Below are 27,029 nucleotides of genomic sequence, written 5' to 3' on the forward strand. Positions count from 1 at the left end.
CTCAGCTAGGATCTCTTTGTTATGTTTTCCTACACAACTAGCTAATTTCTAGCTATCGAGTATTACTTAATTTCCAAGTTGCCATTTAGACATAGCATGTTACAGGGTATATGACATGTCTTTCTGTACCTTGAGACAGTAGCAGATCTGCACAATGACCCTCAAAGTGCATCAACAACTTCAGTTCTTGGCGCTCTGCTCTAAGGGTGCATTGCTCTGCCATTGGAAGCTCTTGGCATTATAGGCCATGTCTTCAGAGTTCCTAAATTTAAACCAAGGCTTATGCAATTCTCATCAGGCTCTTCCATATCCCAATTTTATTGTCCATATCACTTCAAAGTGTGCTACTGAAATAAAAATATTTGGGTAATTGATTCTGCAAAAAGAAAATAAAGTAGTTGGCCTACCTAATTATTTTAAAGTGGAATATAGATTGGAGCATAGCAAACAGCAGTTGCATCAACTAACCTTTGTATAGTGCTCTCTAACATGAACTCTGCACTTTGCTACTGTCAAGTTTAGCTGTTTGGCTCAATTTTTCCTTCTTCTTGGCATATAGCCTATTTCCAGTCTAGTTTTTCTTCTGAGGTTTTTTATTAAAAGGATTTTTGAAAAGACAACTGATGGAGCAGTTTAAGAAAACAGTTAAGCTAAAGGAATAGTGTCTGCTTTTATTTCTTCCAACAAAGTGGTTAGTTTATGGAAGAAAGTTTTATCTTACCTTGCTAAGAGTTTCACATGTTACTTTCTAGCTGCAATTTGCCAAGTGAGAATGGATACTTTGTAAATACAGGAGGCTTCCTTTGTTTCTGAAACCCAGAGTCTTCAGAGTCTTGAAGACAAAGGTGTAGTTTTCTTAATGTAAATGGTACATATCAGTAGTGTCTTCTGAAATGAGATGATAGCACTAGTTCACTAGATGTAACACTTCACATTTAAAACATTTTTAAAATATATATTTTTAAATCATATAATACAGCTTTCAGGACAGACTACTAGTGGACAGAACACCAAAATACATGGAGAGTGCAGTGCAGGAATACCAGGTTTCATGAGCCAGATATGAAGTATTTGAATTTGTTATTGTCTGTTTAAAAGTCAAATTGTGACTTCTAGTGCTACTTGAGCTTTCTAGAACAGATACGAAATATTTAACTTGCCTAGTTAACTCTGTATCTTTAATGTCATAGCGTTCAGAATTGCTTGAGAAAATGTATTTCCTGACTGAAGTCAAGGTGAAGTCAATCTTTTATGCAAAAGTCTCTGTATTTGTAAAATTTTGAAAGGTATATTATAGAAATATGAACTATTTCTTGAAAGGCAGCCACACAAGGTCGTTCTATTACTATTTCTCCCGACTGTGTAGAGGAACAAGGTTACTGATAAGAGACGTTGGATGCAGTGACGTTGTTTTACACACAGGAACAGGCTGGAGGTGGAAACCCACTGCAATAGCTTTATCGAACAGGGTTTGAACGGTGGAAAAAACAAAAACGTGAGTTGGAGTCCCCTTCTCTCAGGCCTACTCACCGCGCACGGCCCTAAGGGGCCGCTAGGCTGAGGGAAATGGCGCCAGCGGCGCCTGCGCGCGGCCACGGGCGGGCGCCCAGAGCCGCCTCCTGGCGCCGGCAGGGGGAGCTGGCGGCCTCACGAGGCCGGGCCCGCCCCGCTTCGCCTCTCCTGCGGGCGCCGCGGCGGTGAGCGCGGGCAGGCCCGGTGCAGCGGGAGGCGGGACGCCGCCGTCTCTCTCTCCGCGCCCCGCCCCACCGCACGGCCCGGCTGAGGCGCGCTGTCCACAGCCCTCGCGGAGCGCCGCCGTCCCTGCCCAGCTCCAGGTGCCACTGCCGCCCCAGCTCCGCTGCCGCCCTCCTTGCTTCGCCCCCATGGAGGATTACCACAAGCCCGACCAGCAGACCCTGCAGGCCCTGAAGGATACGGCCAACCGGCTCCGCATCAGCTCCATCAAGGCCACGACTGCGGCCGGCTCTGGGTGAGTGAGGCAGGCGGGCTGCCTCCCAGCCCAGGCTGCAGACCGGCCCCGCGGTGCGCCCGCGTGTACGCGGCGCCCACCCCTCCGGCGAGCAGCGCTCCTGCATCCCGGGTCATGCATTCGTTCAGCGGTGAGGCCGAGGCGGGGTGGCGCTGGGAGGGGCTGTGCCGGGCTCCCGCTGCCACTTACCCGCTGCTGGGGGACACGCCGGTGTCTCCCGAGGGCAGAACCTTCCCCCCACTCTGTTTTCTGCCTGTTGTGAGAACACGCGGCGGGCGGGGATGCTGAGGGCCCATCCGTGCCTCCCCCGGGTGGGCGGGAGGGCTGAGGCGGCGCCGTGGCGGGACGTGCTCTGCGCTGGCATGGGGGGCCCGAGCGCGGGGTGTGGGACGATACCGCGGGGGTCACGGCCACATCCTCTGTACGCCCCCGCCCCGAGACCCCCCGACACGTCGGGGGCTTCGCACGAAGCTGCTTGATGTGGATGCTACATCTGGAAATGGCGGCCGCGGGCGAGGTGTGGGGCTACCGCGGCCAAAGGCCGCCCGGCCCGGCCCGGCCCAGCTCGGGGGCGGGAATCGGTCGCTGGGGCCGCGGGTGTTGTGACTGTGGAGAGAGACCGGGAATGCTAAGTTGATGCAGGACTGAAAACCAAAGAATTTGTGCCTGAGGCACAAGCGGTTTCTTTTTCATTTCGTGCCCGTCAGTTGGAACTAATTCTGCACAGAATTTCAAGTGAACCCGAGTGGGATTATCTGTGAAATGCCCGCGGTCTCAAATGGGCAGTTTATTCAGGCCTCTGGACAGGATTTAGTGTAGGCTCTGATGTGTGCAGATTCCAGGGTTATCCTTCCTTTGATCGTGCTTTACCTATGGAAAAAAAAATCTCTGCAAACAATCCGTTTTTACTCATGTAATTAAAGTCATTTTTTCTGCTTGAATAATACATTTGAGTGTTTCCATATAGAGTTCCTTCTTTCCTTCTTTCCTTCTTTCCTTCTTTCCTTCTTTCCTTCTTTCCTTCTTTCCTTCTTTCCTTCTTTCCTTCTTTCCTTCTTTCCTTCTTTCCTTCTTTCCTTCTTTCCTTCTTTCCTTCCTCCCATCATGTTGTAATTTCCTCTGGACCTCTTTGAAACTGGCTGTAGTGTTGTAAGGAAAAAAACCCAAAAACTACACCCCAGAAAAATGATTTGAAGGAATCATTTGGATACTGAGGTTTGTGTGGAGGAAGGTGATGTGTAAAATTTTTTAAAGCTGCTTCTTTGAATTGCCTTACACATTCCACCCTGTGTCTGCATGGGCTACCTCACATGGCTCTTTCTCAAAGCATACAGAAACTGAACTTTACTAGTTCCTTTTGCACACAGCAAATGAAAATGATGCTTTGGTTCTTCCTGTAAAATGGAGTGTTGGGACACTGGGAACCTCTCAGCTAGCCATGGGAGTGGGTTTTTGCAAAGCCATAGCTTGTTTGGTCCAGTCTGGAGAGAGAAGTACAGGATACCCAACAATTGCTCTTTTTATTCTTGGTTTGTTTCAAAGCTACAATGTACAGGCAGTATTACACAAGCCTGTGTGAAATTGTAGGTAAGAAAAATTGTGTTAAATCTACTTAGTAGAGCTTGGGCTTCAGTCTCGATCTTCTAGTTTGTATTTTAAGCAGACCACAGAGATTTACGGTATCAGTTGTCTTATCTACAGGTAAAATTATTTCTCTTTTTTGTCTGATATGCTATTAAAGAACAAGGATCTTGCTATGCAGCCTTTGCTTCTCTTCTGTGGTCCATGAAATTCAATAGTAAAAACCATTCTCCACATACTGATGAAGAAACAATAAAAACAGTTTTACACAAGCTTTTCATTCCTCGTTCATGTATGCTACAATACTGAATACTTCTTGCACAAAGTGATTAATTTCATCAGTCACTCTAGTTTATTCTAGCACTAGAGCTGTGTAGAGACTGAAAGTATTACACAACCTGATAATGAGCAGATTATGAAAGATGGGCTCTGGAGGGAAGATTCTGTTGACAGGTCATATATTTTCTTAATTAGTAAGATTTGGTTACCAAGATGGTGGTGTATTAATGTGCCCAAAAGACATTGAGAGTCTGTTGCAGCGTTAGGCAAATCACATACATTTCTGAAACAGCTATATATTATGAATGTGTTTTCCAAAACCTGAATGAGAGAGGCTTAAAGTGCTGGTATACACTAAGAATGTAGAAAGATGTTTGAATGCAAGTTAAATTTAAATATAAACTTACAGTTCATTAAAAAAAAAATGTCCTGCTTGCATTGACTTTGTTAAGGAAATTTGTGTTTGTTAAAGGTGTAGTTTGTAAAACTGAAGGAAATACTTGCAGTAAAAGCACCTCAAACAAAACAGGACCTGTACTTCTTTCAAGGAAGTAATTTCTGTAAACTGTGGCATATATTGCAACACAAGTGGTTCTGTGGTAGATCTGACACGCTAGTTGTTGCATTCATTACTCGTACTAACTTTTGTTAAAGAAAGTACAGCCTTTGTCTGAACAAGAGCTAAAAGATCAGGTAGTCAGATCCTGAAGATGCTCAAACATATACTTTACCAACTGCAGTAGAAAAATTCAGTGAAATGGAAAAAAAAAATTGTGCCTAAAATGCCTTAGGTGGGCAAAAAATGTGATTAAGTTAGTTGCAAAGATTGAATATACTTGCTTTTGGGTGTGGAAGAAGTTTTTCTTTTAGATAAGTGGTGCAGACTTTTTCATAAAAACTGGTCAAGTCTCTTTTGTAGCTGATGATAAATTTCTGCAGTTTTGAAACAGCGCCTAGGTTCCTAGAATTAGATACTTAAATTCTTAAAAGTGGAAGTGGCAAAAGTTTCTTAAGAGGCAGTTGAGTTTCATAACATGTGGTATGATCACTTGTTGCAAACTATTTTCTCCTTCAATTTTTTAGCTTTTCTTTTTCACTCAGTATTCCATTTTAACATTCCACCACTACTATTTTTAGTTGAAATGCATAGATGGAGCTAATATAAATCGATGCAGAGTAATTAAAAAAACCCCAAACCCCAACAATACTACTGGCTAGTAATTTTTTTACTCTTGTGTGGATCCAGGATTTCAGTGTTCTAATGTACTTTGGTTTCCTGCTAAAGGGCTACATTTCAAAGTTTAAGGTAGTCCTTCAGCAGAAGCTATCTGGCAGAGAAGCATCAATCAGACCAACACCGCAAAGTTCTAGGTTGTTCGTCACTCAGGAACAGAACGTGGAGAATAGTGGCAGTGACTTGCTGTTGTTTTTTTTCTCCCCTTGTACAAGTACTCCAAGTATACTTTGCTAGGGTTAACAAGGAGTTATTTTAACAGAACTTATTAGAAAAGTATGAGTTATTAGAAGACTGGTAGATGTAGTTAAGATCGCTGTATTTAAAGAAAATTGTGTAGTTGATTTTAGAATGATTTCTGGTATCCAGTATGTAGTTCAATTTTGGGTAACTTCTGTTAGTAGGAAACTGTTTAATTAACCTGTAGTTTTAACAGGATTATTTTTTTCCGATTTTCAGGTAATTTATTAAATTTTTCTACCTTTTTTTTTATTCCCACATGCTACCATTTTAGGTTGTTTAAAACTTTTTTTACCAAGACCAGGAGTTCATAGAAGTATGGTTAAGTATAAAGTTAATAAAATTAAAGGAATGAAAGCTTTAAACAAGCATGTAAGGCTTATCGATTAACTCAAATACATAAATATTTACTAATATGTTTGAGCCATGGTTTAAAGCTAATTCTTTTGGTTCCCTGTGTGTGAGTACTTACCAAGGGATGGACACTAACCGTAATTCATATTTTGCTAGTGTTTTGCATGTTTTTATGATCTTATTTCAGCACTGTTGGGGATGTTGGGAGGGAACTTTTATTACTACCAGAGGAGAATATTCTGATTAAAGTTCTAGTGAAAGTGTTGTCTAATCCTAACATGCATGGTAAATGTACATGCGGGAAGTAAAGTGAAATGTGACACTTTCATAGTAAAATTGTCCTGTTTTACAAGTACGATCAAATATTTTAGGGGTATTGTGTTAAAGATGAAAACCAAACATTAGTAGAAGAGAAACTGAGGTGAGACTGCAGGTCATTTTCAAAGCTGGTGCGGATTTCTGCAGCCATAACCTTCTTACTGTTCATCATTCACTTTCCCGTACTTCAGTAGCAACCACTGATGTCAAGAATTATCCTGTTTACACCAGAAAAATCTGAAAAATGCTACTTTCTGCACTCAGTAAAGGTTTTTAAAGAGCCTTCTTACCCCTTTTAAGCATTACCGCAAGTGAAAAGCCAAGGGTGATACATTCAGGTGGTCAGTTGTCATTCCTTTAAGGTGCATAAGAACTACAATGATCGTTATTTAAATTATAGTAATGTAGGTAAATAAATGTAATGGTATGCCCTTCTGTTACACTTCAAGTGAAATATATACCTTGTATTGAAATAATTCAATATTTGCCACTTGGAAATAACCCTTTTCATGTAACTTTGTTTGTTGGTAACTATACTATATGGGGGTAGTTGCTTCTGAAATGTATATTTCTGTGTATTTCTAAGGCAAGTTACTGTTGAAGTATTAATTTGTGCTACTGTTGAAAATTGTTGCAAAAGTTGTCCCAGATAGTTCAGTGGGACAGACTATCCCAGATACTTACAAACGTTTGATATACCAACTAGTCCAATATTTCAAACTGATAAAGATGTAAATGTAGAAAATTTTGGTTCCTCTCTTAATCAAATATTAAGCAAGTTAGTGTTTTACAATGTGTATCTGGGTGTTTACTGGAGGCAGTAAATTTCTGTGTCCAGTTTCAGTAGAAGTAAGTTGAAATGGAAGAATTGTATTATTTAATGTCCGCTTTAGAAATCAGAATTCTAGTTTTATCAGCTCTAACAGTAAAATAAATATTTTTTAAAATGATACTTATGTTATAAATTTCTAAATGTTCCAGATCTTTCTGCAAAAGTTAATCTTGTGTTAGCAATCCCTGCCTGTGCAATGGGGCCTTAACAAGTCTTTTAATTCCTTCACTCAGTGACTCGCTAAAGTACTGTGAAAAGCTGTCGTTGTCTCCTCTGCATCCATGTGAATTTCTGCCATCAGATAAATCAGTAGAGTATGATTTCAGGCACGGGGTCATAGTGCTTCCTGTGCTTCACGGTCACCGATTAGAATGGTGTTCCTTGGCCTGAAGAACAGAGAACTCTAAAAGATATGTCCTTGAGCTGTCACCAGGGTCTATTGTTTAACATCCACTTTAACTAGATAAGAAGGCTCCCTTTGTCTCAAAGTACAACTAATTGGCATTAGTGTAATGGTAGATGGCATGGGTTATCAGTTATCAAAACCACTTAAGACTCTGTATTTTAATGCTGAGGAGTACGGGACTGGTAAAGTGATATTTTAAAGATAGGGTCCTGAGCAAACAATAATGAGAAGTGGTAATCTTGGGTCTGTTTTGACTTGTAGCCACCCTACATCATGTTGCAGTGCAGCAGAGATTATGTCTGTGCTGTTTTTCCATACCATGAGGTACAAAGTGCAAGATCCCAGAAATGCCAGCAACGACCGGTTTGTTCTTTCAAAGGTAAAATCATAACTGTTATGCTATACTGTTGCAGTCTGCTAGTAAAGAGCTGTTTGTCTGTACGTTAAGTTGACTTGTCTTCCTTGACTTACGCTTGCTTATGCTTGCACCTACACAGAAGTCTATTGGAAATATTTGAGAGCTTGGAATCTGTCTGCTTCAGAAAGACAGATAAAAGCTAGTTTAGTTAAATTGTTACATAATTCAAAATAATTAAAAAGTCTGTATAATGTGTCTTGATACATCTTAATTTCACTATGTTAACTTGTTCTAATATTAAATAATAAATGTTATTACATTGTCTATAAAAATCTATCACAAAATATTAACTTCTGTTTTATTTTGGCATAACCAATTTTCTAACGAGTGAGTCGCAGTTAGCTTTTGTGCTCTACTTGTTAAATGCAGCCATACTGTTATGCCTGCAGTCACGTCACAATGTGCACTAATTAATGTCAGCTTTTCAAGGAGCATTATATGCAATAGTTACAGTAGGCTAGTGGGAATTTTGCATTCCTACTGTGCCAGTATGATATTAAAGTCATTAATACTTCTGAAGCCACTGTGGTTCAGAAAACATATAAAACCACAATCTGGACTGGCCATTAGCGTTTCTATCCCCTTTTGCATTGTGTCTTTGCAAATCACAGGGACATTTCAATTATATGACATAAAGGCAGTTGAGGGGCCTTCAGAAAACATAATGATGTAAAAAATGGCAGATGAAGTACTCCAGTGAGAGGCAGGTTCCATCTTTGAGTCAGAGTTCTTCACACGGTAGTTTACAATAGCACTGCGTGGCTGATGGTATATATCCTTGCATTGCGTATAACTGTTGCCACTTGCGATTGCCATTCCAAAATAAGTAATTGGATGCAGAGCAAGTAGCTAATGCTGAGATGGTAAAGCAATAAGAGACAGTTGCTTCTTCATGTTTGCTTTACCTCTCTGTAATTAATCAGGACTTCTGCCCAGAGTTGCTAAATAGCTTCAAACCTCTGCATGTTTTTTTGACTCCTAATGTCTCCATGGGTGGAAGATGACTACTACTTTGCAGTTGTCCAGTTGGACTTGACCATGGGGATCTGAAGGTATAAGGTTTAAAATTTTGCTTATTGTCACTCACTGCATTTTACCTTGAATGCATGTGTATTGAAGAAGTTCTAATGGGATAACACGTGCTCACCATCTGCCTACTGGTTTAGTGAACAGTACTCTGTTCTTGAAACTGGTACCTAAGCAAATTGAATCAAGGGGTTTTTTATATGGATACCAAAACTACTTTTTGGAATTGGACCTGCATGGCTGAGAAACACCTTCTTACTCTTCAGTGTTGATTTTCTTGAGGGCATCCTAAATAGCCCTTGAGAGTGGTGCATTCTTTCTGTCTTAACTGTAGTCAACTATCTGGGGTGCTCTAAGCAGGGCCATGGGGGACTTGGAAGCAAGGATCAGCGTGAATGTTGTGTTGTAAAAGTGTTTTACAAGTTGATCCCTATTTAGTGGATATAAGAACCTGATTCCAGGGTTTATCAACTTTGTAGAATTTTACTTTGATACCAGGATATTGTGAAACTTGTGCTTTGCTTAAAATTTACATTTCTTTCTAGGGTCATGCGGCACCAATTTTATATTCTGTCTGGGCAGAGGCTGGCTTTCTACAAGAAACAGAATTACTGAACTTGAGGAAAATTGATTCTGTCTTAGAGGGACACCCAGTACCAGTGAGTGCTCACAACCTTTGATATAAGATGTTGTTTTCTGTAAAACAAGAAGCACATGTATTTTGCAGCAATTCTTGGTTGCCAGCTGCAGTACAGGAAAGATAAAGACTTATAAGAAGGATGATGATATTTATGTCTTCCCAACTGAATCAGTGTCTGCGTTTGAATAAACATGCAAAAATGACCTGTATTGTTGTAGTAAAGTTACCTACAGTCCTGTAGGTCAATATTTTCCATTTTAAAGAGATTTATGTAAAGTTGCAGCATGACTTTTCTCATCCTTTAAGAAGCTTTGAGGTATTTCAAGTGTTTATATCCAGTTTGGTCACTTCATTGGTCTTTCCATTCCCAGCCAGTTGTTTCAATTGATTCTGTTTTACACAGAAGCATCAATTCTTAACTGTTGCCATCCAAGGCACAGCTGAGAAATTCCTGGGCCACATGTACCGTTCCCTCTCAGAGAGCCTAGTTGGCTTGTGACACTGATCATCAAGGTACATGCATGGCAGGGAAAGAAGGGGAACAGGGCAAGATTTGAAGGGGCTTGCACTATATTGTTGTGGCTGAGAAGCTGAATTATGATGTATGTTGAATGATCTCCTAGCATTGGAATTTAGTTCCTCTTTTTCTTAACTGTAAAATAATTGTTGTCTTTTTATTCTCAGAAACAAGCATTCACTGATGTGGCTACTGGATCCCTTGGTCAGGGTCTTGGTGCTGCATGTGGAATGGCATACACTGGCAAATTCTTTGACAGAGCCAGGTAATTCTGTCTTCTTATTTCATGATTATAGGCATTCAATGGGAATATTTTGTGAAAAGAAATTATATTCTTATCTAAATCAGGAAAAAAAGAAACCTCCTTTATTCTATTCTCCATTGCCAAATCTAATTTTAAATTCAGGTTTTAGATGATAGATTACTAGCCTGCTAATTACAAAGCCATTGCCAGTGAAACTATGAAAAGTTTAAAGATTAGCAAGAATTAGTGCATATGTGTGTTCCTTTTGTAACCTGATAGCATTGCAAGGTGATGTTCCTGAACAGAGAAGACAGTAAGTTGTTGGAGCAGCCTCCAACTTCCATAGAGTAATTGATAGCTATTTTGAGACTGTATGTGTCCCCTTAGAAGGAAGATGCAAACTAGAGATGCGTCTGTTCAAAGTCAGATGACAAATAATGGAGAACACGTATCTAGATAAGGAACTGTTATGGTCAATATTAGCACCATTGAATCATAAAGTAGGGCTTCAAAATGTTATCACAAAGGCACTCGACTCCATAGAGACAAAAATGACTGCTTCTGCCATTTGTTCTGTGGACAAGAAAAGTAGATGTCTAAAGGCAAATCTTTACAAGGAGGAAAATAGCCTGATGTAGTTGATATATTTTATGTGACAGTTCTGGTACATTCGAGCGTAGGCTGCCCAGTTAATGTGTCCTACACTTCACTAGCTTGAAATCATTTCTGTGAAAGATGACTTGCTGATTTTAATTGAGTTTAACAGATGCTACGTGTGGAAAAAAATCTAACCAGTGCTTACATGACAGAAGAAAAAAGGTGGTCTTACATCCAGTACTGGGGAGCAGCTTGTGTGGAAGGAGTTCAGATTTAGCTGAAGGCTGGTGGAATTCAGATTAAAAGTCTGTTATAGTTTAATGTCTAGTAAAAAGAAAATTACTAACAGCCATCTTGATTATTTTGTTTTAAAATTACATATTTGAAGGCTAATTTACTATTCTTTTTTAATTTTAGTAGATATTAAACATTTATAAAGCTCTGTCATCCAAAAAAACCCGAGCGGTAATAAAAGAAAAATACAGTGTCTGAATCCCGCAGAGGTCAGGCAGTACTCTTGCTGAGTTTTACCTAAATAAAAAGCTTCAGTGTTTGGAGAAGTAGTCTACAAAGTCATATCATGCCAGTTATCTTTTTCCTGAAATCTGAATTTGGTTATGCAACATGCTTGAATCCGTAGTTGAGTTCATCCCCAATTTGTAGTTTCGTGAAATTAAATTATTGGTCATCCTTCCAGGGAGTATATGGTAGGAATGAGGAAGCAGACAGTAACCTTTCGTGCATTGTTAGTGATCTTGCTGAGTCACAGTGACAGTGTTTAATGGGCCTTTTCATTCAAGCCTTGCAATAGGAGGCTTAAGACCTGATTTTTTTCAGACAAAAGTTTAAAAAGGGATACAGTATTTCTAAATGTTATTTTTTTCATGTGTAACAGCTCAAAAGTATTTTCATTTAATTTGGCTAAAGTTGCATAAGGTTATCTGAGGTGAATGCATTGGGCAATAGGGGTTGAGTTTGGGATAGAAAAAGCAGTGAATTCTCACTATGAATTGTTGGAGGGGTTTTGCTTTTGATTTAATTGTGCTTACACATCAAACTTATTTTTTTTTAATTTATTCTTCTAGCTATCGAGTGTATTGTCTGCTTGGAGATGGAGAGTTATCTGAAGGCTCTGTTTGGGAGGCAATGGCCTTTGCTGGGTTTTACAAGCTTGATAACCTGGTTGCTATATTTGATGTTAACCGTCTTGGACAAAGTGACCCCGCGCCTCTGCAGCATCATGTTGAAATTTACCAGAAACGCTGTGAAGCCTTTGGGTATGTGATTGGAAAGAACTTCAGTATAGTCTCCCATTTGAAACTGTATGTTTTATTTGCTTTTCAGAATTTTTCAAATGAGCTTTTGGCTCTAAAGGATACCATCACCAAGAAAGATGGTCTTTCATAATGCCTGATATTGGTCATCTTTATTTGTACAGCAAGAATTATCAGTGGGCTGTTAATTTTGCTAGTAGCTGTTAATCCCTCTGTGACTCATTTTGCATTATAAAAAAGGGACTATGGTGTTTTATAATCGCAAATGCTAGTTCATGTTTCTGGCATACTTAGGGTCTCTTAAAAAGACACTGCATTGGAATGAAGTTAGTATTCATTATTGTTATTGTGAACTGCCAGACAGTGTCACATGCTATAACCCTTTAGAAACAGTTGATCTGTTTGTGTTTTTAGCTGGCATGCTATCATCGTTGATGGACACAGTGTGGAGGAACTGTGCAAAGCCTTTGGCCAGGCCAAACATCAGCCAACGGCTATCATTGCAAAGACTTTTAAAGGCAAAGGCATATCAGGTAATAAAACATCTATTGCTTTGTATACACGTGTGTATATAATAATATGTACATAGTGCTGCAATAAAGGTGCAATCGAAAAATACAGAAGTTTAACATTCCATGCGTTAGAAAAAGGTTGGTATCCTGTCAGCTTTTTGATTGATGATACTACTGTACAATCTGAAAACTCAGAATTTCACTTTTTTTTTTTTTTTTCCCCCTTCGTTGCCTTTTCTTATGGAGGACATTAGATGGATGCGTCATTGGAAGCAGGCAAAGATGTGGCTCTCAGTTCTTCACTTTATCCAGCCAGATGTGCTTCCATGTTGACTGAGCTTTTACAGATCCCCAGTTGCAGAGTGGGATTTCCTCTGCTGTCAGCTGTGCTTGAGTTGTTACTCTTTAGAAAGTCTTTTCTAGTCTGGAAGATGGCCGGTGCAGAGGGGAACATTGGACCGTATGACTTGGTCTTGAAAATTGCCCTAGCAAAAGAGGGCAACCTTCTTGCCTTGCTCTTGATCCCTAGCCTCACAGAGACTACTCTGAGACAGAGGAGGGAGTAACTTTGTCACAGTAGCTCTCTCCTCCGTATGTTGCAGATAACTCTGTCTGCTTGTTACCAGCCAGGCAGTATAAATACATAGAAAATGAGGAGGGATTCTGCATTTACAGTTTAGACAAAGCTGCATGAGACATGGTACATAAGCTACCTCGTCATACTACAGGTTATTTCATATGATCTGATGTGTAATTCATTGAGATACAGGATACAGTAGTCCATAGAAATTATTTCATAGGTTAGCAGCTGTTTGAATTTTGGAGTTCATGGTGCCTCTAAGATCCTTTTCTAGTTTTCACGTGGTGTGAAACTTACCTAAATGTTATTGTCTAGGGGACAGATGTATACCTACACATTTGAGCAATAGCATGCAGAAAGTCTTTCAAACTCTTCATGCTTCTAAATAGCTTTAGTGCTAAGAAAATTGTTTTGGTTCTTGCAAGTGAGATACGTGCTAGCTACTGAGCATTGTATCTGTAAAATGGAGTAAATGCATGTTCAGTGTGTCGGGGTTGCCATGATTCTGTTCAGCTACAGATTTTAGCAGCACTTTGTGAATTTGTCTTTCTGACCAGATAAATATTAATAACAGGAGTGAAGATCTTCATTCCTTTGCCTTGAGTAAGCAAGCAAAATTCATTATTCTTAGTGACTGACTTAGTGAAAAGAAGCATAATCAGCCAGAGAGGTAATTTTGCTGTTAGTGATGAGTGCACAAAGATAAGAGTCATCAGAAGCTGTTAAACTAAAGCTGTAAAACTTGGGTCTTGTTTGAATTAGACAGCTTGGCTAACTGTTGTTTGAAAGTTACCTGAGTGTGTTTATTTAGACCTAGCTATTGAATTTTCCTCTTAACATTTCACACTGATTTACTGTTTACTTCTTGCCACACTTATGGACCAGGTCTTTTAGGTGCCAATTTAAAAACAATTTCAGTAGAAGACACTGGAATTTCATCACTGATTTGGAATATATGGAATTTGACTATTTCTCTTATGTATTTAAACATATCTGTATTAATGCAATTGAATACTATTGTAATTGTTCACAGCGGGAATAAGAAGGAAGTGCTTCCTTGGAAGACTATACTAGACTGTCATACTCCACTGCAATTTTATTTAGGTAAAATTTGAAGCTAAAAACTTAAATAGTTTTTGTATTTTTCTTATTTGTAATGTAATTTTTAATACACAGGTGTTGAAGATAAGGAAAGCTGGCATGGAAAGCCCCTTCCAAAAAACATGGCTGAACAAGTCATTCAGGAAATAGATGATAAAATCCAAAATAAGAAAAAGCTTTCTCCAGCCCTCCCAGAAGAAGATGCACCTGTAGTAAATATTAGAAACATTAAGATGCCATCTCCACCAACTTACAAAGTGGGAGAGAAGGTACTCCTTTCCTTTTTTCACTGTTTGTCAATTTGTCAGATAGCTTTGAAGTGTGAGACTGTTTAATGGGTGGCAGGAGGTTTTGTGTTATCCCTTGCCAAGATTTTGATTACCCACCTCTTCTCTCCTATTTTGAGTATCCTGGTAAACACGTACCTCTGTGGTGTGACACACAGAAATTCAACTTACTGGGTATTGAAAGGATATATTAAAATATATATAGTCTTAATAAAGACTGAAGTCACTCTTCTTCATTTTGTTGTTGTTATAAATTATCCAAACTATTTTATGTGTATTTAAAATTAAAGAAAATCCACAAGGTTCTGTGAATTTCCATGATTCACTGATTTGAAAACCAAGGTTTTCAAAATTTCCTAGGGGAATTGGTAGGAATTTGCTGATTTCAGCACAGATGTGCGTCCTGATGTTTTGCTATATTTTTCTTTTTTTGTTTACTTTTCTGTGTGTCGCTGTTCTCATATGTACTTTTGATACTGCTAACATGTAAAACGTTTTTGATTGTGTTCTGGTTTTTTTAATTGTATGTGCATGCACTTGCGGAAAAACAAGAAAATGGAAAAAAAAAAAGCTTCTAGAAACAGAAAGTTATAACAGTACTACTGTATCTTTCTTTTCCTAGTGGGCTACCCGCAAAGCTTACGGTGTTGCACTTGCAAAACTGGGCCATGCTAACGATCGAGTGATTGCTTTGGATGGAGACACAAAGAACTCCACCTTCTCAGAGCTTTTTAAGAAAGAACATCCCAGTCGCTACATCGAATGCTACATTGCTGAACAGAACATGGTAACTGGTCTCTTGGTTTCATGAAATACTGGTATTACACAACAGGATCTGAGACCAGTCAGCTGAAGTCTTCAGAGAGTGGGGTTTTAGTATTTGCTTTTCACATCTGTATTCATGGATATTTAATTTGACTTGCTCACTTCTTAGGGAAAAACTAGGCTATGGCAAAAGCTTACAAATGTAATACAACAGGAGTGCTTATAATTATTCTTTCCAAAATCCCCCTCTTTTTTCTTTTTTCTTTTGTGATCATATTGTCTGCATTTCAGCAGAACATGAGGAGATGGCAACATGTAAACAACAGCAATACTTTCCACACTGTGATTTGTAGAGATTTAACTCTAAAAAGGCTTTAGGGTTTGTTTTTTTTCCTTCACAGGAAATGGAATGTCACAACATGACAATGGGTTCTATTCTAGACTGGGCTATAAAGATGAGGACAGAAAAACAGCTAATAAATTTAGCCTGATGACATTTGTACAGAAAGGACTGAAATAATTTGATAACTCACCTGTTTGAGTCTTCAGTTGCCACCTGTATGGGTTCACTGAAGCAAATGAAATTAAAGACACAAATTCAGGCAAAAAATTGTTGTTGTCTTTAATGATTTATAACCGAAGAACTCATGGACTGTCTCTTGCAAATGTTATACTAGGGCAGTTTCATGAGCTTTAGTCAGGCATTTTGGATTTACATCAGCTTAGGAAAAATTTGCTGTGAAGAGCAGACCAATTTCTGTGTAAAATAAATGTATGGGGTAATTGTAGCAATAAACAATGTAAGGACCTTGTTCTAATTTCCATCTTGCTGAAGAAGGGCCTTTTTGGTAAACATCAGTGCAAATAACATGGGTAAAAGCCATTCCACTTAGTAATGATAATTTTTGTCTGCTGGAGATGGTAAAACCCTGTCCTTTGAACTGAAAGTGTAAGCCTTTGATCCAGGAAAAGAAAGGGGGGGGGGGTCAGAGTAAGTCTTAAAACTCTGTGAATGGCAGCTTGGAGTAGATGAAGAAAAGAAGCTGCCAGTAAGGATCAACAATAACAGCTGGCAGTTGAGGCAAGGAGCAGAGGAGATGCTGGATGATAGATACTGGGAGAGTGAGTTGCCTCCTTTCTTTTTTGGAAAGGCCAACAATTAGGAGCAGGACTGGATAGAGATTTTTAATCTGCATTGAGAGCTTCTTGCTGAAGTTTTACGGTAGGAAGTCCCACAGATGATCTCTTGGAAACAGTCAATAAATGAGGTATTCACTATCCTGTACAATCTCCCTCTTTTCAGGTCAGCATTGCAGTTGGTTGTGCCACTCGTGACAGAACTGTTGCTTTTGCCAGCACCTTTGCTACCTTCTTCACACGGGCGTTTGACCAGATCCGTATGGCTGCCATCTCCGAGAGTAACATCAATCTCTGTGGGTCGCACTGCGGTGTTTCTATTGGTAAGGGCAGCCTTGGCTTATTTATCAGCAGTTCCAATTCATTTAGTGATAAGTGTCTGGCAGTCAAACTGATAATGCTTTGTGGAGGCAATCAGTAATATAGCTGTGATGATTTAACAGTGGCACCATTTACAGGAAGAAGTCATATTTGCAATTCACTTTTGTCAGACACGTTGTATTTAGAAAGAATGAGAAAGATTTCAAACCTTCATCAGCTTACCTGTTTTTTTTTCCTCTTTTATTGGTTTGGCCTAATAAAAATAAGACTTTTCCCTACAAACTTTTCTAGTCTACAAGTATAGAGTGATATAAAGGGATTGGAGTGAAAATGAGGAGCTTAGGTTCCTTTCTGTCTTTGCAGTTGAGGTCATCTGTGATGAGAATAATCATGTACCTTTGTTTCCCAGTCCCTAAAATGAGAAATTAATGATACTTATTCTTGCACAGATGCTGTTGTCCACCAATCTCAAAAACCCTTTACAAGGGATAAATGTTTTTGTTTTATTATTCCTTTGAAGATCACCGATTTGAAATAATTGCTTCAACTTATCTCAGTATTTCTTATTACTGGAGCAGTTAATGTGTTGATTAAAAAAACCCGAAACCTCAAAGTACTAATGGAACTGTGAAGCTGTTATGTAATTCAGGAAATTGGCAGTACCTTCTCCAGTCTTTGCTTCCCATCATAACTGTTTGGTACATGTCAGATCATATTGGGGTTTGAGGGAGGAAGGGAGTTTTGTTTTTTTAATGAAATGCATAGACATCACCCATGAAAACAGGAGCAGACTTGCATACCAAGAAGGAAAATGCCAGTAGACCTTCATGCTTGATAAACTACTAGGTATTTATAGGGGAAAAGAAAGAGAAGGAGAGCTGACAGGGGTAGTAAATTAAGGCACTCTGCATATATCAATTTTTCAGTTGATCTAATAATTTTGGCTAGCAGTATGGTTTGGAGGAGCGTTGGGGTTTTTGTTTAAAGCAAAATAGTTTGACCTGTAATACTGGTAAAGATTTAAAGATGCTTCATAAACACTTGTTGTCTCATCCAGAACCTCAAGCTTAACTTGCAGCAGTATAGACTATGCTTTAGTAGTGGAGACTGTAAGTAGAGTATATCAGATTATGGCTTGTGTATGTCATTAAGGGAGGGATTCTATTACAAGCCTCTTGTCTTTTTAAAATCAGTCCTCCCACCTCATCGTAGTGTAGTTCAATCCAGTTCAAGTCTTTTAGCAAGCAGCAAAGGGTGTTGGTGCAAAAGCCAATTAGCTTTGGTCTTTGCTCATTTAAGAAGATAAAACTCCTCTGGGTCACCTGAACTGTCTCCTAGAACTACACTTCCAAGTTTCACTTTTCAGCACTTGAAATGTTCTGCTGGGAGCTATGATTGTGAGGTGCATACTTAGATTTATAAAACTGTTTGAATTACAAATCTGATTCAGGCCTCAACTCTGATTTTCAAAAAAGAATTTGAACCCAAACTTTTGCAATCAAGTTGTAAAAGAAAGTAATTCAGAGAAATCCTTTAGCTGTTAAAAAATTCAATTTTAAATGGAAGGGTATGAATTAAGTGTACTTCCTATTAGAACTTTGGGCCTGCATGGAATTCAGAATCCTAACTGAATCTGTGGTGAAAATTGAAATTTTATGTATGCAGTTCTAGGTAGACCTGGGCTTCTGCTGCATTGAAATTTGGACCCATTACATTTATGAGAAATAATTATCACAATGACCTTCTGAAGTTGTACTAAGTTCACTCCTAGACCAATAGTTGCTGACAGAGCAAATTATCTAGCAAAACTTTAAATATGTTTTCAAGAGAATAATGGAAAATCTGTATTTTCCAAACTGAACATATAGGGAAATAAATCATAGTGTATATGTGTCAAAAATAGAAAGATCAGTTGTTTAGACAACCAGTTTTATATTCTAGATATTTGATACTGTTCATATTAAGCACTCAGGTTTTTTTAAGCTATAAATGTAGATTTTGCAGAAGTAATTGAAAATTACTCTCTTTTGATCTGCGTTACTCTAGAACCATGTAAATCAGGATTTTCATAAAGATGCACTTGGGGCCAAACTCAACTTAGTGCTAGTCTGCAAGCTGGTACTGTTGGTGCCAAGTTAGCAAAAGCATGAGTACTCTCTTTACTTTGAGTAAGCTTCTGATTCAGGTACCTGTTAACTTTATTCTTCATAATTTCACTTTTCTGCATCATGTATACATCATGTGGGTGCATTTTAGGAAAGGAATATGCCTACTGAGGTCACACTCGTACAGTCACTGTGCATACAGATTTGGAAACTGTGATGTTGAGAATTTTTTTCATGTCATGACTGAAAGTCGAGATGCTCTCTGTTCCTGGTTCGTGCTTACTTTATTAGTAATGTATAGTGGCAGAGTTCAATGATTGATTTCTTTAACATGTTTAAAGTTCTTCAGAGTTTTGTGCTGCTCTTATGAAAATACTGTCCTCCTTCCTCGTGAACTCGTCCTTCTTGAGTAACAGGTAGTGGGTGCATGTGGGAAGGCTTATTGCCCTGCTCTGCAGGCTGTGACATGAGTGGATTCAGAACTCTCTGCATGGTTAGTTTGGAACAGTGCCATTCCCAAAGCGCCGTTACATAAGGTCATGGGGGGCGGGGGGTGTTGTGGTGATTGTTTCTTTAACTATGGATAATCATGGCATCCAGCACGTGTTCTGGATAACGATTCTTTTCTGTAGATCTGCGGTTTATGCCACAAGGCACTTGAGTTGTTAAATTAACAACACGGATGCCCTGTTGCTCTTTAGAAGACTTTTGATAGTATTGAAAAATACATACCCTTCATTTAATCTTGAAGTGAGCCAAAGAATTTGAGAGCAGTTGTACCAAGTGCACTCTCCATTTCTGATGGAACACACACAATTCTCCTTTCACATTTCCAGCAGTTTAAATCTGGAGGAACACTTTCGACAAATACAAATTTTGCTTGTGCAGCCCCAGTACATGTAAATCTGAAGATGCTCACATATCTTGTGACCCTCTTTCTGTACCAGTACCCTTTCTGCTTTGATTGTCTTCCTTTTGTGTTGTTTTATTGTTATACTTTATTTTGTATTTTTTCTTTTTAACCCCAGTTCTCTTTCTTTTTAGTCTCTTTCTATCTTTATTTACTGTTTAGATGGTTCCAAGTTTAAGGAGAAGATGATTCTTTTCTCAAGCAGGTAGACTTGCATGTCCTGTGTGTGCCTGATTTTATACTTTTTTTTTTTCCTGGTTTACATTGAACCTCACTGCTATATTGAGTGATTGTCAAAAACGTGCACTTACTCTTTTGTAACCCTGGTTTAATTCTTTTAGGTGAGGATGGGCCATCTCAGATGGGACTGGAGGATCTGTGCATGTTCCGGGCTGTTCCCAATGCCACTGTGTTTTACCCTAGCGATGCTGTAGCCACTGAAAAAGCAGTGGAAATAGCTGCCAACACCAAGGTTTGCACCACAGTATTTCTGAGCCAGAGAATAACTTCTTTTTGGTACCACTTTTGTTGCTTCTGGCATGTTTCTTGCATGTCTCCTCCTACATAAATTCTTTCAAAGGCTCCAGCGTGGCAGTGGGATGTTTTCTTTGCATGGAAAGGTTGCAGACATTCTGTCCAGGCTAGTGCAGAATGAACAGTCTGGAATGCTGTGGGCCAGATTTGGGGAGATGTAAATGATTACACAGCGATTGCAGTTTGGGTCTAAATTGGCTCAGAAATAAGGGCAAGTGTAACTCTCTTGTTGGTCTTTAGCAAACTTGCAGAAAGTACACTCCTAATATGATATCTCTGGGGTCAAAATTGAAGCTGGATATGGAGAAAAAATTTATCTTGAGGATTTTGATCATAAAGTGCCTGTACATGAAAGCTCAGGAGTCAGGTCCTCTCTTAGTCTAAGACAATCTACATCTTTTGGAGATACTGAGAGCTGGGGCTTATATTAGTTGACAGTCTCACTGGTCATCTTTTAGTCCTCTATTGCCAGTGATGGATTGCAGTTAAATTGGACTGTGTCTGAAGACAACTAAGACTTCCCATGTGGCTGTGATAGTTTCTGATTTCTCTTAACCTTCAGCTAATTTGACATACTTATGGTCGCATGTCATTTGCAGCATTGAGTTGGATCATCTCCTTGATTGGTACTTCTTTTGGCTGCCATAGGAGTTTACCTTGAGAAAGGAGCAAATAATCTAAAAAATGTCGGTCTTGCTAGTACAGCTTTTAAGTGAAGGAGTGTGGAAATTTGGTATGTAACAAATGTGATGAGTGGTTTATGAAAAAAAATATGGAGTGGTAGGGAAAGGAGTGTAAGGTAGTGTTAGGGAGAGATTAAGTACTGGTTGCATCTGAACATTAACTGATGGAAAGTATTTTTCCTTGTTTTCAGCTGAGCATTTCTTGTTTTTCTTTAAAGTGGGTAGAGTAAAATTTGCAACACGTAAAGTTGTAAGATTACAATTCTCTTGTTCCACAAGAGAACAAAAGAGAAATAAAGATCTTGGAATCAGAAATGAAATTGTCAGTTATCAGTGTTCTCTAAAAAGAGATCAACTGTATTGTAGTGTCTGAAACGACCAGCTATTGAAAAAGGACTAATGGGAATGGAGGGTGGGGGGTGTCTGTGTATAAAAGTTTACTCAGTAGAACCAGAGGTAACATAGAAGGGTGAAAACCAGATAAATAGAAAAAGTTGTTTTGCTGTATTTTTTCCTTAGGGTTTACAAACTAGAATGTCAACACCTTTCTGGTTTTGTAACTTATAACATGTTTACTTCGGAAACAGGGCATTTGTTTCATAAGAACTAGTCGTCCTGAAAATCCTGTCATTTACAACAACAATGAGGACTTCCATATTGGACAGGCAAAGGTAAATATTGCCCAGATAAATAGAATCAGAAAAAAATATGCAAAGTTCCTCCTATAAAAGCCCCTTTCCCTCTAAAGTATTCCAATGCCAAAGGTTTGGTCTATTTAATAAAATTTCTAGAAATGTTAGAAATATCAATAAGATTTATTGTTAAAAATACATGGAAACATTTTCTTGCAGGTGGTTCTGAAGAGTAAGGATGACCAAGTGACTGTGATCGGAGCAGGAGTCACTCTGCATGAGGCTCTGGCTGCAGCAGAGCTCCTGAGAAAAGGTGATCAGATCATGGGTTTGGTTTTTTTTTTTCCTTTTTTATCATTTAACACAGCAAAGAAATCAATACCACTCAGCCTAACTGCTCACCCTTTGTACTGGTAAACATTAATTAAAATGTTACAGACAACTGGTCATCTGTTAAGCTGATACAGTGCAACATAGTATGCATCTGCCAATCTTGCCTAATTGAGTAGGTTTTAGTTAGCTTAGCAGCATTAGTAGCCATGAAAATTGCCAAACTCATCAGATCAAAGTCTCCTTAGAATTGCTAATCTGTCTGAAAGTGTCCTGCAGGCAGAATCTTAGAGGAAGTGTGTAAGAAGCTGGAGTGATCCTTCCCTGGCATATTGTCTGGGTGGGCTAGGCTACCAACACAAGAGAACGCGATCAGGCTGCGGCCAGTTACCAAAATACAGGTTGTCAGCTGAGCTACAGCAACTGCGTGTGCTCTTGCACAATGCTGTCGATACACAGTGCCTTTGTGTGGATATGGTTCACTGCTAACTCGGTGGTTTTGAATGAATGTATCAACTTTTAACTAGCATGGGAGGCAATAATTCTACAAGAGTGCTCAAATGTACTGACATTTCACAACGAAGATAAAAATCCTTCAATGAAATGAGAAAGAAACCATCAAAAATCCATCTGTGAGTCAGTAGCTTACACCCAGGAAGAGATTACAAATAATAAGAGGTAATACAATTAATGCTGCCTGTGGCTTATGGGTAGCTTTGTATGCTGTTTCTAAGTGGACAGATATTTTGTCATGACATTGAGCCAACAGGCTTAGGACATTTTGAAAGTTGTATTTTCAGAACTATTGTTATTTTTCCACATTTACCTTGCTTTGCGATGCTCAGCTGCTCTTGAAATGTGAAAAACCAGCTATGGAGAGATAATCCCTTAGTGTAGAGGCAGTGTCTAATACCTAAAATATATTGGCCACTAAAGAGCCTTCAGTCACAAAACTCATAACATTCTTTATGTATGACAAGAGTTGATTCACTGTTCAGCTAGCCAAGATAAGACAAAACCTCATGGAATTTGCTATTCTTTATAAAAAATTGCCATTTGTACATAGCTTTAATAAGCAATGTGGGCCTACCTTGTGATAACAAGACAAATTCTGGTGTTGATGCCAAACTTAAGGGTGCTGAGATCAGGGCTGAGGTGGTTCAAATAGACATACCTGTCAGGTGGGCGGCCTGCAATGAAGAATTCAGAATGCAGAAGGAAATTGTGCTTGACTTGACAACAAAGTTAAAGATAAAATAAAGGTCTGTGAAAAAAATTGTGATTGACAATCTGAATAGGAAGGATTTCCTGGTGACTAGATTCTGCTTGTACATGTGAGAAGGCCTTTTAGATTACTGTTTTGCTGACAGGCACTCCTAATGATCTTGAGTTGCTTATCCAAGGCTTTTCTGCCTCAAGAGTTTCATCTGCAGAATGGATGGATATTACTGTCTCACAAGGTGCATGAAGAAAGAATACATACAAAAATTAGGGTTGATTAGGTTCTGTGGTAGACAAGCCATAAGTACAGATACCTGGGAGTTAGTGTAGACAGTTTTTGTAATGACTCTAAAAGATTGCAGGGGCTACCTGTACCACTTCTGTTGTCTGGCATTCTCCAAATTCATGTTGCAAATCACTTCATTCTATTTCTGCAGATAAAATCTTCATCCGTGTGATTGATCCCTTCACTATAAAGCCCCTGGATAAGAAGACAATACTTGAAAATGCAAGAGCGACCAAAGGCAGAATCATCACTGTTGAGGACCATTACCATGAAGGTGAGCTGGGTCCAGGAGGTCGCAGCCCACACAGTTGTTCCTTCAGGAGCTGGAAGCTCACAGCTTCTCCTGACCTGAGAGAGAAGTATGGGACCTGATGTTGTCATTCAGTTAAAGCAGAAGAGAGGTTTTAGCCTTTCTCATTGCTGTTACAATTGTAAGATGACACTGAGGGTTGAAAGTTTCCTAAGATAATGGGTTAATCAGGACTGCCTTTCTGATTATCTTGGCCTTGTGTGCCCTTCTGTATACTTGGACCAAGTGAAGTCTTGATTCATTTGTTCCCAGTGAGACTGTAAATTCCTGCTGCGGTGCAGTCGCTCTGCACAGAATGGTCTCAGAATGGCTTTGTAGCAGCTGCTCTGCAGTTTGTTAAGTTGCAAGACAGACCATTGCTGTGCGGGTTTCTTTAAGTTTTCCCTGTGTCCAAAAGCTTGGTTCCAGGTTGCTTGAAATCAGATGGTTTGGGCAGTTTCTGCAGTCACTCTGGAATAAATTCCTCTCTTTCTTCTCCACTACTATAGAAGAGCAGATCAGGGCCTGTGAAGAGCCAGAGCACTTTACATCCTCGCTTGACTCTCTTTGTTCCTTCATTTCACCTGCTTAGAGGCTGTTTCAGAGTCTGTTGGTGCTATATGGTAGTGTTCTTAAACTGAGGGTAAAAAGTGCATGATGCATGCAAGAAGGAATTTCTAAGATGACTCCCAGGTAAATCTTCAGATAAAATGCCTCTTGGGATAAGCAGAGTAGTCTCTATAAGACTCCCTCTGCTTCTGTGCCAGGATTTTATTTAGAATCATAGACTCATAGAATCGTTTAGGTTGGAAAAGATCCTGAAGATCATCGAGTCCAACCGTTAACCTAACAGTATACCAAGTCCACCACTAAAGCATGCCCCTAAGCACCACATCTGTGTGTCTTTTAAATACCTCCAGGGATGGTGGCTCAACCACTTCCCTGGGCAGCCTGCTCCAATGCTTGATAACCCTTTCAGTGAAGAAATTTTTCCTAATATCCAATCTAAACCTCCCCTGGCGCAACTTGAGGCCATTTGCTCTTGACCTTCACTAGTTACTTGGGAGAAGAGACCAACACCCACCTGGCTACAACCTCCTTTCAGGCAGTTGTAGAGCGTGATAAGGTCTCCCCTCAGCCTCGTTTTCTCCAGGCTAAACAACCCCAGTTCTCTCAGCCGCTCATCATAAGACTTGTTCTCCAGACCCTTCACCAGCTTCGTTGCCCTTCTTTGGACGCACTCCAGCACTTCAATGTCCTTCTTGTAGTGAGGGGCCCAAAACCGAACACACTACTCAAGGTGCAGCCTCACCAGTGCCAATTACGGGGGACAATCACTACCCTAGGCCTGCTGGCCACGTAATTTCTGATACCAGCCAGGATGCTGTTGGCCTCCTTGGCCACCTGGGCACACTGCAGGCTCATATTCAGCTGGCTGTTGACTAACACCACCTTCTCCAGTGGGCAGCTTTCCAGCCACTCTTCCCCGAGCCTGTGGCGTTGCCTGGGGTTGTTGTTACCGAAGTGCAGGACCCAGCACTGAATCTTGTTGAACCTCATACAGTTGGCCCTGGCCCATCAATCCAGCCTGTCCAGATCCTCTGTAGAGCCTTCCTACCCTCAAGCAGATCAATGCTCCTGCACAACTTGGTGTCATCTGCAAACTGACTGAGGGTGCCCTCGATCCCCTCATCCAGATCATTGGCAAAGATATTAAACAAAACTGGCCCCAATACTGAGCCGCTTGCTCTCTGACATGCCTTGTTTGCACAGGCTTTCAGGGCCGTGCCTGTGCAAACATGTCCCATGAAGATGAGACCGTATGCAAACAGAGAGCAGCTGTTGTGAATTGCAGGTCAGGCTTGCTCCTGTTGGGGGAGACAGAGAAATTAGCAGAGAGGCAGCTGTGAACAGTGGCATTAGTAGATATCATAGATACCTACTAATAGAAATTAGTAAATATCATGAGAATATTATCCTACTTTAAGGTGAGCATCATTCTTGCCAGGTATCTGAAGTGAGCTAGTATTACCGTTAAGTGCTGGTTACACCATACTTTTTGTTCCAGACTATGGATGGTGATAGCATTGCTGAGCTTTGTCATTTTCTAGCTTATCTTTCAACTCTGGACAAATATTTTACTGCAGATCTGCAAGATGGCAAAATCATCACGCTTTGAGGTGATGAACATGCAGTTTACACTGGCACAGCTTTCTCTATGTGATGCAGTCAAGGAAGGTCGGGTGTACACGCATCACAGGCCTGAATGCATTGCAAGGCCACAGCAGGCTGATCTCACCAGCTATCCGTGGCTGGAGGCTCAGTTTGACTGGTTAAATCACACCGTGCCCAGAGCTGTGAAAAGCCCTGCATTCCCGGGTGCACCCTAACTGAAGTGCAGCACCGAGGTGTATCTCCTACCAGGTCTCAGAGCACATGCTCTTGATGCTAGTCCTGTGTTTTCTTCTTCCCCAGTACTCCTGCATCCAGTGTCTCTCCTGCTGCCAACGCAGTTCCCTGTTTTATCCTTTGTCCCTGTGACTGATGGTGATTCAGTCTGAGCTGAGCTCTAAGCAAAGGTTGTGAATGTATTACATAATGCAGAGAGGTGCCTAGCGGCATGTACAGGCATTGTGAAAAGATGGAGCTCTTAAATGCTGTTGAGATTGGTGGGAATTAAGACTTTGAGTGCATTAAGTATATTTGAAAATACTCCTCAGTCTAAATATATTTTTAAACCTGGCTCTTGGTGGCTGATGGTGAAGTGGTGAGGGCTTCCTGACAGTCCTGGGCCCTTTAGAGGTACATGTCTCTTACTGCCAGTTTGTAAGTACTTCAGAAATGTCAGGCTCTTGTCCTCAGAATGCCTTTGAAATAGGGAATTGCTTTCATTTCAGAAATGGGCAGCTCAGGCATATATTGTGATTGATGTTTTCTCATAAGCATGTGAATTGAGGATTTAACTTGCACAGACCTTTGCATCAGATATACATGCAATCTATATGTTGCCAGCTGAAGCATACAAATGCACGTTGTGTTTGACTTTTTTTTTCATAGGTGGCATTGGAGAAGCAGTGAGCGCTGCAGTAGTGGGTGAGCCTGGTATCACAGTCAATCGCTTGGCTGTATCTCAGGTACCACGCAGCGGGAAGTCAGCTGAGCTCCTGAAGATGTTTGGCATTGATAAAGATGCCATTGCGCAAGCTGTTAAGTCGGCAGTGTCCAAATCAAGAAACGCGGAGTAGTTTGAAGCATCTTGTGCTGTGTTACTGAAGAGCAGTGTTCAGAGAAGTACTGTAAGTTTAAGGCAGGCAAAGGTGCTTTATGTAGAGTTCTAATAAAAATACCAGCTTAAAAAACCTTCTGGGGCTTAATCTTTTTTTTTT

At 40.0% G+C, this 27,029-nt stretch overlaps 1 protein-coding gene across 1 annotated transcript; it reads left to right on the forward strand.

Moving 5' to 3' along the window:
• Nucleotides 1-1,659: 1,659 nt before the first annotated feature.
• TKT (transketolase) lies at nucleotides 1,660-27,007 on the forward strand. The gene is made up of 14 exons (XM_054837677.1): nucleotides 1,660-1,990; nucleotides 7,496-7,613; nucleotides 9,224-9,337; nucleotides 10,003-10,100; nucleotides 11,762-11,953; nucleotides 12,365-12,483; nucleotides 14,219-14,412; nucleotides 15,053-15,217; nucleotides 16,499-16,655; nucleotides 20,010-20,140; nucleotides 21,473-21,556; nucleotides 21,737-21,830; nucleotides 23,506-23,628; nucleotides 26,701-27,007. Exons 1-14 carry the CDS (start codon nucleotides 1,884-1,886, stop codon nucleotides 26,886-26,888), a joined length of 1,884 nt encoding a protein of 627 aa, XP_054693652.1. The 5' UTR covers nucleotides 1,660-1,883; the 3' UTR covers nucleotides 26,889-27,007.
• The last annotated feature ends 22 nt before the right edge of the window (nucleotides 27,008-27,029 follow it).

The sequence above is a fragment of the Grus americana genome, chromosome 11 (genome assembly GCF_028858705.1).
Source record: "Grus americana isolate bGruAme1 chromosome 11, bGruAme1.mat, whole genome shotgun sequence".
Lineage (NCBI taxonomy): Eukaryota > Metazoa > Chordata > Aves > Gruiformes > Gruidae > Grus > Grus americana.